The sequence below is a fragment of the Mus pahari genome, chromosome 4 (assembly GCF_900095145.1).
Source record: "Mus pahari chromosome 4, PAHARI_EIJ_v1.1, whole genome shotgun sequence".
Classification (NCBI taxonomy): domain Eukaryota; kingdom Metazoa; phylum Chordata; class Mammalia; order Rodentia; family Muridae; genus Mus; species Mus pahari.
Window position 1 is genome coordinate 146370536 of NC_034593.1, and position 12712 is coordinate 146383247.

Here is a 12712-nt window from a genome sequence, read left to right on the forward strand (position 1 = left end):
CAGTTTATGCACTGCTGGGATTAAAACCAGGGTTTTGTGACTGCTCAGAAAGCACCAGAGTTTCTAGCTTTCTTTTTCTGATCAAGATTATTGATTCAGTTGATGTGACCTTATACTAATAAGTGTCTATACCTTGTAGGAATATACCATAAGCTTGGTATTATTATCATTTTTTCTTTTATAGGTGAGAACATTGAACCTTGGAGCTCACTAGTAACTATAATGCACTGTAGTTTCACACAGCAGGGGCAGGAATCTAGATTCCACTCCAGACCTATCAGAAAAAAACTTAAGCTTTTTTTTCTACATATTCATGTTATCAAATTGGGAAATGAAGTTTGATAGTCATTATTAATATTTACAAAGACAACAGGAATTGAAATTTAAAAGCATCTCATGGAGAGACTCCTATCATAAAACCCACTTTATGAGAAAAGAATAACATGTTTACTCAAAGCTTTCCATTATATATCCAAAGAAACCTTCCTATTCAAGACCAATGATACATGGAAGGTAACTGTAATGGTTTGAATGAGATTGCCTCCATAGGCTTATGTATCTAAACACTTGGTTCTCAATTGGTAGAACCTTTTATTCTGTTTTGTGTTGTTTTGTTTTGGAAAGGAGGAAGAAATGTGGTCTTATCGGAGAAGAGTTTTCATCACTAGGGGTAGGAGTTGATGTTTCAAAAGGCTCAGGGATTACCTGTTATTTTTTCCTCTCCCTCCTACTTGGGAATCAACTGTTCCTTTGCCACACCTTTACTCTAAAATCATGAACTCTCACTCACTGGCACTGTAATTCTATAAACTCTTTATTCTAGAAATTGCCAGGGCCATGATGTGTTATCATGGAAATAGAAAAGTAACTAAGACTCCATCTGATTTTATGCTTAGGCTTGATGAAGCAGGGACAGTGATATAAAAAGGTTATTCTTAGAGGGCCATGAGCCAATAGAAATGAACACTTCAGTTTTAGCAATCCCAGTATCCAGCACGATCCCTATGGAATAAGGATATCAATTTCTTCCTCGCTTCTCTTCTTTTTCCTTTTCCTTCCTTCTTTTTCTCTTCTTCTTCTTCTTCTTCTTCTTCTTCTTCTTCTTCTTCTTCTTCTTCTTCTTCTTCTTCTTCTTCTTCTTCTTCTTTCTCTCTCTCTCTCCCCCCCCTCTCTCCCCCCTCTCTCTCACACACACAGCAATTACAATTTGGAAAATCATTATACAATGAATCACAACTACCCTGTAATTCCTTCAAAATACTTTTGAAGTTTTGGTATAATCTCTAGTGCTCAGGAAGGAAAAGAACACACATTAAGACAGTAAGTAAATGTTGTACAATTAACTGAATGAATAAACAATATTTATAAAGCAGCTACAGTCCTGGAACTGTTAGGGTCTTCTGGAGACCAAGAAAATGAAATAAAGTTTTATGTAGATACAACCTGGTATCTATCTTAAGGAGTATTGGGTTTAGTTCTAGGAGAATAAGATTGACCTTGTTTTTGTAGTGTATCACCTATAAGGCAATTATAGGTATTATCTATAAGGCAATGCAGGTGCAAAATTAGATCAGAAGAGGACAGTAAATAGTTCCTCCACAGGAAGATGACAAGAGGCAAGAAACCAGGTATGCCGGTGGCTTTGGAAACCTGCACTAGGAGACCAGGATGTACCTTTACAAAACTAAGGTGTGATTTGAGTTGCATTGGCTAAATAGGCAGTTTACGAAACATGGAAAAGCCAGGCCCTGGAGTTTAGGTCAGACTTATCAAGAAATCTCTTAAGATCAACACTTTTCCTTGGATGTAGTGTATCAATATAAATAAATCTCTCAAAGAGCTAACATTCTCTTTCCTCCTCTGCCTTCCATGGGGTTTGAATCTAGAACCTCAGACCAACAAGTTAAACAAGAGCTCCCCAGATCACTTTTTAGTTTTTATTTTGAGACAGGGTCTCTAAAATTATCCAGGTTGGTCTTAAATTACTAATCCTCCTGACTCAGCCTCCTAGTAGCTGTGACCACCCACCTGAAACTCTGTCTGGTACTATTTAACATGTATACTACCTACCCAACTAAAGTCCTTTAGGCTTTTGAAATGCAAGCTGTGGGCTTGCTTAAACATTCCCTCATTTGTTCATTCCACCAAAGTTCATGCAGGGTCTCCTAGTGTGAGAATTTGTCAGGCACTGAGGGGTGGGGAGTGGGGGTAATGGAAACAAATGTGCATTCATAAGACCTTATAGAAGGTGAAAATGTGAGAGCAGGATTGGAGGGGATCAACCCTTGGAACATAAAGGTAGTGTAAAAAACAAAACAAGAGTTTTAAAACAAGTTGGGTTTTCAATGAACTTTAAAGCGTTTAGGTAATAGTCAGCACCAAGACGGGAACTCTAGGGTAGAGTAAGGAACAGACATTTGATTTGTCTGGATATGGCCGTGTAGTGAGGATTTAGCGGGTTATAATTCCAGGATAGGGCAAGGCAGAAGGTACCAGAACAGAGACCTTATTTCTTTTCTTTATACTTTGACTTAACTTCATTAGGATCCTTTTTAAAATTCACCTCTTTCCTAGCGTTCAAATGGTTGGTGGTGGGGTGGGTTCAACATGTAAGTTAAGGGTTTGCAAAGAGGCCCATGAGTAACTTAAATCCATACTTTGGGAACCAGAAAAGGAAACATGGTAGAGACTGCATATGCCAAGCCCATTTAACAACACCAGCCACCCCCCCTCAAGATACCAGCTGTTGCCGGGCAAGCTGCAGGCCAGACCTGAAGGCGGGTAGCCAGAGCTGGCGGGAGCTGAGATCCCTGAACTGGCGGGCCAGGGTTGAGGAAGAGAGGGAGGGAGGGAGGAAGCGCGAGAGGGAGGGAGGAAGAAAGAGAGGGAGGCGTGTCATGTGATCCGCTTCCCTGCTTCTTTAAGCGTCCACTGGCTGCCGGGCGGCCGCAGTCTCAGCTCTGGGCATCTGGGGAGCCCAAGCGGCTTCGCCCAGGCATCCGCGCGGGCGCCTGCGGTCTGTCCCACCTCCTCTGCTATCGCACCCTTGAAGTTTTGCAGCACCAGGAAAAGAGGGCAAGGAAGAAGGAGAGGGGAAGCGAAAGCATACCCTAAAACATTTACTTAAAGGAGAAAAGAAAGGGGGTCGCAGAAATGGCTGGGGCAATTATAGAAAACATGAGTACCAAGAAGCTCTGCATTGTTGGAGGGATTCTTCTGGTTTTCCAAATCGTTGCCTTTCTGGTGGGAGGCTTGATCGGTAAGTGTGAGAGCTGCAAACTTTCCCCTTTCCCTTTCTTCGGCCCTTCCCTCTTTTGCCTCTTGGGCTACTTGTTACAGTATCGCTGCCTTGCCTCTATGATCTAATTAGTCCGGCTATTGTGCTTAAGAAAGCAGAGCTCCATGGGGCTCCATGGGGCACAATCCAGTCTAGTGGCAAAGAGAAAAGGAGGGGAAAAGTTTTGGCCTAGTTTCAGTATCCACTTGAAAGGCAGGAGGGGGTGGGGGTGGATCTTAAGCATGGCGACGGATCGCGAGGAAGTGCTGGGTCGCAAAGTTGATTGCTCCCCATGCTCTTTCCCTCGCCCGCCCCCCTTTCCCTCTCGGTTCCCTTCCAATCAGCACCGGGAGGGCAACGTAATCGACTTTATTAGGAATAACAGGAGAGTCGGGAGCTAAGCCCTGTACAAGCCGCGAGCTGTTACTGGCTGTGGCTTGTGTAAATGCATTAGGTTGTCTCGGCGAGGGACTAGAGCTGGTTTTAGGGTCTCAACCTTTAAGCCCTTGGCTTCCACGCCGCCACCCCACCCATCTCTGGCGGTGGACTTGTTTGAACTGAGGACTCGGAGTGGAGTGGTTTGGGAGAGTCCTGGCCCTCTCAGCACGAACTTGGAGAGGGCGTAGGAGAAAGCCTGTCTGAAAGGTGTTGCTTTTGCCTCTTGTCCCCTCTGCCATCTCCCCTCCCCCTCTGCTTTGAGCCCCAAGATCCAGTGAGTCTGAAGCCTGAGGTCCTCCCCTGGCGCCAGGAGGACGTTTCCTGCTCCCTCCTGGGCTGCCCTCAGGTGACAGCTCCCAGGCGCCAGGGAGACTTTCTCAGTGCGCACCAACCAAGAAAAAAAAAAAAAAAAAAAAAAAAAAAAGGCTTCGGACCTAACCGACCTTCTGTCTTAGGATCTACTCGGAAAACTCAACTTACTCCTACTGCCTTTCCCACATGCCCCTTTCTCCTCAAGGTTCCGGACATCCTTGGACAAACTTCAGTGCCAACTTCGGAACGGGCGCTGCTGGGTAGCTTGGTTTCCTTGGGGCTGGCTGTTGCTCTTGGCTGGGTGGAAGAGCTCAAGCAGGGGTCTGTGCTTTTTGAGGGAGTCCCTGGGCAGCGCAGGAGCTCCCTTGAGGGGGTGAGAGTAGTGGGTATGGTGTTTTTCCTATAGACTAGGGTGTGTTGGGTTCGCATTCCAGAGTGTCTGGTAATGGCAATCTTTGTAACACCAGGCTAAGTGTTTTTAAACAAAGGAGAGAAGGAGAAGCTTCAAGAAGGGAGTTCTGAGGAGGTCGAGTACACGTTTCTAAGCCTCTGTCCTCCGTATGGGCAAAACACACAGAAACGCGCGCGCGCGCGCGCGCGCGCACACACACACACACACACACACACACACACACACTGCTTTTGTTTCGCTACGCCATGCACAATCTCTTTTTCTCTGTATTGGATTTTCCAGGCTCTTAATACTTCTCTGCTGGGAGCTGTAGGCAGAAGCAGTCTCAGTGATTACACCGCGGTTACAATTACACCTCTTGTTTCTCTTGATGAGCAGTTGCAGTTGGAAGCTATTGGATCTTGTGTGATTTCAGTGGCAGACCATCATAAAATTTCTTGCACCTTGTGCTTTCAGAATTAAATTGGCCTATTATCCTTGCCTGACCTTCTCCTTTGAGGTTTTTGCACACAGTAAACCATTACAGTTTCCTGTAGCTGCACCCCCACCCCACCCCAGGAAGCTGATGTGGGCCTACACACCTCTTGGTTCCTGTAGTAGGTTCCCTATAGCAATTCTGGAACTAACATGTTTTCTGGACCCTCACCATTACAGTGAGGATCCCAAAGGCCCCTGCAAGTGTTTGCTGGACATTAGAATTACCAGTTAGAGCAGTTGTTTGCTCAAATTAGGGTTGTTTGAAGTAGTAAGTAAGTAGTGCTAAGGTTGTTCCCACCCATCTAAGGCAGAACTTGGTTAATGAAGCTGCAGGCCCTGCCTAAATAGATTTTCCTAACTTAATAAACTACTTTAGTTCTAACTTTTCTTAGAAAAGAAACATAACATTTCTTGGAGGAAGTTTTTATATAACTTTACTGTGTATCACCATCTTACTTTCCTTCTCTCCCAGCTGCGGTAATTGTTCTCAGTTCTGGTTCTGAGACTGAACAGATTATATGTAGCCTACACTAAATACTGTTTTAGTTTTTACTTCTTTCACTTGCACAGTAGCATTTTTTGATCTTAAATACATTTAGGTAACCTAGGCTCTCTTATGACCTAAATACAGGAAATGGATATTAACAAGAGGTACATGCTATGTTTTCCACTCAGCTTCTCTAAATTAAAAGAAGATGAAGCTGTTTAGAGTGGACTAGTACAATCAGTTCTTGAAATTACAGGAGCTGGAGCAGAACTTTACTATTCAATCCCACCGCTACTTATGGGGTCAGACATACTGATGATAAAGTAGTCTTCCTAAGGTTCCTTCTGAACTGTAGCCACTCTGATAATTTTGGATCCATGCCCCTCTGAGAAACTCAGGGGAAAAAAAATACTATGGAAAAGCTCCTCATTGGAAATACATGACATAAACAAAAACAAAAGTACTCATGCCCTGAACAGTCATAGCAAATCATGAATCTCAGAGTGGCCAGGCAAGTCACTTAACCAATAGACTTTCCTCCTTACTGGTAGATAAATGAGTTTAAGAACCCTTTCACCTCTGATTGTATAACTCTTTTAGTATTCAGAATTTTATATGACATTTGGATTAATATTCTGTTGTAGCCTCATAAAATCAAGGGGAAATTTTTTTAAAGAAGACATAAAAGCAAATAGAAGGGATTTGGTTAGGTTTATTTCAAATCCCTGTATCCTAAAGGCTTTCTTACTTAATTTGTTTATTTGCTTTCTGGCTGGCTTTGTGGGTTTTTTTTTTTTTTTTTTTTTTTTTTTTTTTTTTTTTTTTTTTTTTTTTTTGTTTTTTTTTTTTTGGTACCGGTGTCCATATATATTGTTGAACTTTTGATAACTTCGGTAAGGAATATCATACTTGGTAGAACTTGGTAGACTTATAAATTTATTAATTTATGGTATTGTTANTTTTTTTTTTTTTTTTTTTTTTTTTTTTTTTTTTTTTTTTTTTTTTTTTTTTTTTTTTTTTGGTACCGGTGTCTATATATATTGTTGAACTTTTGATAACTTCGGTAAGGAATATCATACTTGGTAGAACTTGGTAGACTTATAAATTTATTAATTTATGGTATTGTTAAATATTTGAGACACTATGAATAAGATATCTTTTTTATGCATTCAGTAAACTTACTAAGTGACTAGCTTTTTAGATTTATTTAATATTTAAGAACTCCAAAAAGGAAAACAAAATGTTTTGAAAGGTACAGCTTAATCTTACTTTCCTGAAAACCAGACCTGAAAAATACTAAAATTTTTTGTTGTTGTTGTTTTTGTTTTCATGCTTGATGAACTTAGTTCATGGAAAACCAGCTGTTAGGATAGTAGACAGAGTGAAAAAAGACAATGTGATGAAACGAGTACAGCCCACTAAAAATCATGAAATGGGGTATCTGGCTCATCATGTGTATGTTACTTACCTCAGATCAATCATTTCTGGTGCTATGATGTTTGAAGAATCATGTTGCTGTTTCACCTAATTCTAAAATTATGAATAGAGCAGAGATCACAACTGGGCAGAATGGATTATGGTTAAATTATTTTAAGCAAATCTACAAATAAGAATATTTCAAACAAATTTCAAGTAAAAGTAAACAAATCACTTGGTATAATTTCTTTGAGAAGGAGCATTGCTTTGTCAAAAGTCACATGAGTGTCCTCCTTTTTAAATGCTGAGGATATAATAATGTGTTTAAGACATATATATGTATGTATACAGTTATCACATTTTCTCAAATATCCCTGTCAAGGATGCAGAACTCTCCATTATGCTGTTATTAAGTGGAAACTGTTGGTGGTCTTGATTGTTATCTATTCATATGAGCATTTGTCTGCTGCAGTTATTCATTTGAAAGTTGCATAAATTTGAAAAGTAAAATGAGATCGTGGATTAAAAGGGTGCACAGTTGTCAGTACATTAGATTTTAATTTTGCTGTATATAGTACATTTATTGCATATATTACATATATGTACTTATATATTAAATATTAACTATATTACATACAGTCTTGTATCCCAGGTTGATTTTTCACTGGCTAAGGGTAATCTCCAACTCCTGATCTTTCCTCTACATCCCAAATTCTGGGATTATAGGTACAGCTCACTACACCAGGCTATATCTTATGAGACTCTTGAAAAGTACTGATTGTTTCTTGGCTGGTCATATTTTTCTGTATTTAGTTATTCTTTTTATTTTATAAAATTACATACCTAACCAAACTATACTTTTTCTTTATTAACTCTTAAAGTAATTATACAGCTGTAATTTATATAAAACCTGTGTGATCTCATAAATTTATTTAAGCAGTTTTTCATTTTTAAAACAACATTATTTAACCTTTAGAAAGCTAAACCTTGATTATAATAATGAGACAATGCTTGTGTTAATAGTTTCTAATTGTTCTCTCATCTGATTTATTAGCCTTTTCTAGCTTTCTAGTGCAAATTTTCTTTCCTTAGTAAAAAGTGAGAAATATTTCCTTGACATAATTGTGAATAGTATTGTGAGGCTTACAAATCCTTTGCCTATAAACTCTGCCTTATCTAGATGACATTTTATAATAATTTGGTTTGTACCTTTATGTTTTTAGTTTTATTTATTTACTTCCCATTTATTATTTTGTTTGCTTTTGAGACAATGTCTTGCTGGCGGGCATGGAGCTCCCTACATAGACCATGCCATATAGACATATCTGCCTGCCTCTTATTTCCCAAGTGCTAGAATTAAGGGCAAGTGCTACCACTCCTGGCAACCCTTATTGTTAAATATGTACTGATCAGAAAAGATTCATATTTAACTCCCTCATAAAGTAGTTTTATAGAATGTCCTTAGTTCGAAATTTGGTATACCACTGGTCTAATGTCCAAGTACTTATCGAGGTCCATGGTATGCCTAGGACAGGACTATGAGGGAATATAGAGTCTAAATAAATTATATCCAGTGTGTGGATCTCAAAAGATAACTTGTGGAAGTTGGTTCTATCCTTCCACCATGTCGGCCCAGGGATTGAACTCTCATTAGACCCTTACCTGCTGAACTTTTCACTGGGTCATCACTGGTATTTTTGTACTCATTTTATTATGTAAATAAATCAAGATGCCAGTAGTTCTAGTAAATTTTCTCAAGATATTAACTGTCTCAGTCAAGTATGGAAGTAGACTTCAGTCAATCTGCTATCACAAACCAGAGTTAAACCATTCTGCCTCAACCATGACTTTGGAGTCTAAATAAAATTTTTTTTAGTGTAGAGAGGTATAAAGAGGAACAGGAAACTGTAACTGATTTCTCATTGTTATTTTTGGATAACATGGAAAGGAAGAATAATCTATATGATCCAAACAAAAGTCTAACTCTAGTGCCAAACCAGTATCTTAGCAAGGCCAATGGAAGGTATCTTTCGGAGAAATTCAAACACCTTCTTATTCCTTTCTTACAAGTTCTATTAGGTCACCATAACTGTATGAATCATCTAATTGTCTGGGGAGCCTGGTTCATTAACCATAAAGAAAGATTACTTGATTTTATATTCCCCAGCTGGTAGTTTGAAATATTTATGTGGTTATATAAGAAGATTGGACTTTTTCAAAGAAAGACAAGAGATGGAATCACTGAAGATTAGAGAGGGATTTGAAAGGTATAGATGGCAGTAATGGCATCAGTTAAAACTTAAAAAACAAACAAACAAAAACACAACAAAAAAGCCAGCCAGGCAGCACAGGCCTTTAATCCTAGCACTTGGGAGGCAGAGGCAGGTAAGTCTGTGAATACCAGAATAGCCTGGTATACAAAGTTATTTCCAGGACAGCCAGGGCTATACAGAGAAACCCTGTCCTGAAAAACCTACCAAGCAAACAAAACAAAACAAAAAAACAAACAACAACAACAACAAAAACAAAAACAAAAACCCAAACCCAAACCCCCAAACCCCAATCAAACAGAAAGTCCAAACCAAACCAAATTATTTTCTAAAATGACAGTTTTTATGCCAGCATACAAGATCAACAACTCTCAGGAGTAGAAAATGCTAATAGATTGTTATTTTAACATGGAAAAAACTGAAGCTCTTGATTTTGATAGAAACACATTTGACAGATTTACACATTAGTTTCACTTGAGTAGATCTCTCTGAAATTTGGTGATCCTGGCCTAATGGAACGAGTAGCCAGATACAGGTGGTTCCTAAGTGTCTGATGGCAGTGGAAGGACAAGACTTGAAGATCATGAAATGTTTTGTGATTTTCTCTTTGCATAAAGAAACAAAATGAAAGTTATTAAATTATGAAAAAAGAAGAAGCCTCATATTTAAGAATTTAAAAAAATACTGAGACTCTTGTTTAATTCTTCAGCTCCTCAGCTTCTGTATCCAAGCTTTACGTTCTGTCCCTAACAAGTTTTATAGAGAATTAAAAGCAAGAATCATGTTAATGTCTGACTAGGAGCAAGTGTTTGCTTTACTGTGACTGTTGACTTTTGGGTGGCCATGGAAAACATTTCAGAGGTATTGACTCATTTAATATTCCTTAAAATCCACAATTACATTACGCTACTTTCTCTAATTTTCAATTGAATCTCAGACCCATTTAAGGAATTTTTTAAAAATATAATATGAAAACTCAATCCCCTTTTTATCTATTCCCTTCCTCAAGCTAAGTATTTCCATTGCTACCTGAGTACCAAAATGACTTAGCTACTTTCTAAACAAACCATTCCAATTCCTGACACACAACAGCTCTCAAAACAGCCAATGTGATTATGACTGTGTTTATAACCCATCCTGGAGAAGGCTAAACAACAACATGCAGCAAAGGGGGAATGAACATTACAGAAAACTTGAGAAGTAAGTGCCGAAGAGTGCCCCTTGGCTTCAACCTTAACAACAGGTACTGAATGTAACTGGTAAAGAGGGCAGTACAGATATTGAAGGAGATGATAATGGAATATAGCCCAGAAAAAAAAGGAAATTTAGTGCCTGAGCAAACATCCCTTCATCCCTTCAGGGTATAGCTAGTCTGGATTTCTCATACCTACATTTTTCTTGCCACCCACTCCCCTACAATAAGCTAGCATTTCCATCTCCATGCCCATATGCCCATATAAATCCATATAAGTACTTTCAACTGAAGTTTTCTGTTTTTTTTTCCTTCCAGCTGTATGCTCTTAATATCCTCAGACAAATGAGTGCTCTTAAAAAACAAACAAACAAACAAAAAACAAAAAACAAAAACAAAACAAACAAAAAACCTAGCTCATGCAAATTATAGGGCTTTCTTAAACTTCTGGTTAATTCCCTTGCATAGCTCAGGGGCTTTATCCATAATGCATATGTCTAAGAGAGCAGAGGGAATTAAAAGAACAGATCAAGCCTACTATATTAGTTTTGGCAAGGTATTACATTTTTTTCTTTAGAAAATAAATAATTATTCTGAAATGGTTGACTCAGTGGTTTTTGGGTTCTACAATAATAAAACCAATCTCATAGACTGTACTATTAATTCTTCCTCCCTTGTCTTTTCTTTTCTTGAACCAAACAGCCATGAAGCAATGTATAATTTAGTTGACATGATATAGACTTTCAGTCTCTCCCTACTTAGCATGTTTGCCTTCAGGCTATCACAACCAAAAAAGTGGGTCCTAACTTTGTTAAATCCAGCCTTTGCTGAAGGCATGTATGCATTCTTGAAGTCCAGTTTCTTTTTAATCTGCTTCTCAACATGTTTTATGCTGTCCATTAGGCTGTAACTTGCCCTGAGTAGAAAGCCTCTAAGGAAAAAGACACACCCACATTCCTTTCTTTGCTCTGTTCTTTTAAGCTGGTTCTGTCCTGTATAAACCAGGATCCCGCTTTAGCTTTGCATTCCTAAGCTAAGTAGTTACAGATAAAATTCTTGAGAAGGCTATGAACAAGCTATCATTTACAGAACATGTCTCTACTTGGAAATGATCAGATTCTTCATATTGTTGAAGGTCAGGGATAGCTGCAACAGAAAACTGAAACCTGAGATATCTTTGTGTTTGTTTTAACCTCTGGCTACATATAACCCACCACACTTTAATACATGTTCAGGAGAACAGAGATTTGCTCTTAAAAAAGACCACAATATTTCTATGTAATAGCCAATGAAAAGAAAGAAAAAGAGATAATTTGTTGATTTTAAGTGGAAGGAACACTATTATCTTTCAATCAGCATTTGTTTCCTTTCATTCTTTCGCTTCTTTTCTTTTTACAGATAGCAAAATATCTTGCCGTTATTTTCTTTGCTTACTTCACACGTTCAAAAAAAAATGTATTTTAGGAGAAGGATGGGTATGACTGAAATTTTGATTAAAACCAGAGTTATATAATAGCCTTATCTTTGTTTAAAGGCACTATGAGACAGTAACTTATAAAGTAGGACTTATCCCAGCTTTGTCTAGGAAATCATTAACTCACCACACTAAGTGAGCTGTTAAAATTTTTGAAAGGTACTTGCTGATTACTTGGGTGTATTTCAGGACTCTTGAGAAATAGTTACTCATAAAACAACAGAATGTAGCAAAAGGTTTCTTGTATGATGGTTTTTTTGTTTACTGAAAACTTGGGTTATAAAGGCCTTTATCTCAACACTCAGGAGGCTAAAGCAGAAGGATCACTGTTACTTGGGGAGTGACTTCAAGGCCAGCTTCAACAACTTAGTGGGACCCTGTCTCAAGTAAGTAAAAAGAAGACTGGAATTATAGCTCAATTATAGTAGAACACTTGTCTATTATGTATGAGAAAATAAAAGAAAATGCACTAATCCTTCTGTTCAAAGTTTTTCTAGTTGTAGAAACTTCATTCTATCAACAAATAGTAGTGATTTAATTTATCTATTTGTTCTCAGACTCTCTTTGTAGCCTAGACAAAACTTTAATGTGTTGTAAAGTCTGTTTCCTTACCCTAAAGAATTTATAGGAATTTAAATGATAATATAACTTGTGCATTTGTTTAAAGAGTGCCTGCTAATAGGCAGTAATTTCTTTATGAGAGCCATTTTTCTGGATTAGAAGTTACCACTAAATAACTGCTTAGTACACACATGTATACATTTGTATTCATTCTGTGTTCTCATTAGTTTTTGCTTTTTGCTTCTCAGTTGGTTAGGTTTTATTAGAAACCTAACAATACTGCTTTATGACCTTCCCAGAGGCACAGTTCCTGATAACCAATAGTTCAAGAAGTATGACATTTAAATATTTGGTAATCACAGTGGTTCATTTATCTTTTAGTTTAGTGTTTTTTTT

The 12712-nt window shown here is 38.2% G+C and overlaps 1 protein-coding gene across 2 annotated transcripts in view; it reads left to right on the plus strand.

The window, feature by feature from the left end:
• Window positions 1-2861: 2861 nt before the first annotated feature.
• Wls (Wnt ligand secretion mediator) overlaps window positions 2862-12712 on the plus strand; it is a 100961-nt gene continuing 91110 nt past the window's right edge. The window contains exons 1-2 of one of the 2 annotated variants that reach the window (XM_021195349.2): window positions 2937-3259; window positions 12061-12141. Coding sequence is in view for 1 of the 2 variants with exons in the window: in XM_021195346.2 (XP_021051005.1) it covers window positions 3154-3259 (106 nt within the window). In the remaining variant the exon portion in view is untranslated. Of the gene's footprint in view, window positions 3260-12060; window positions 12142-12712 lie in introns of both variants that reach the window. The other variant, XM_021195346.2, reaches the window with a different exon arrangement.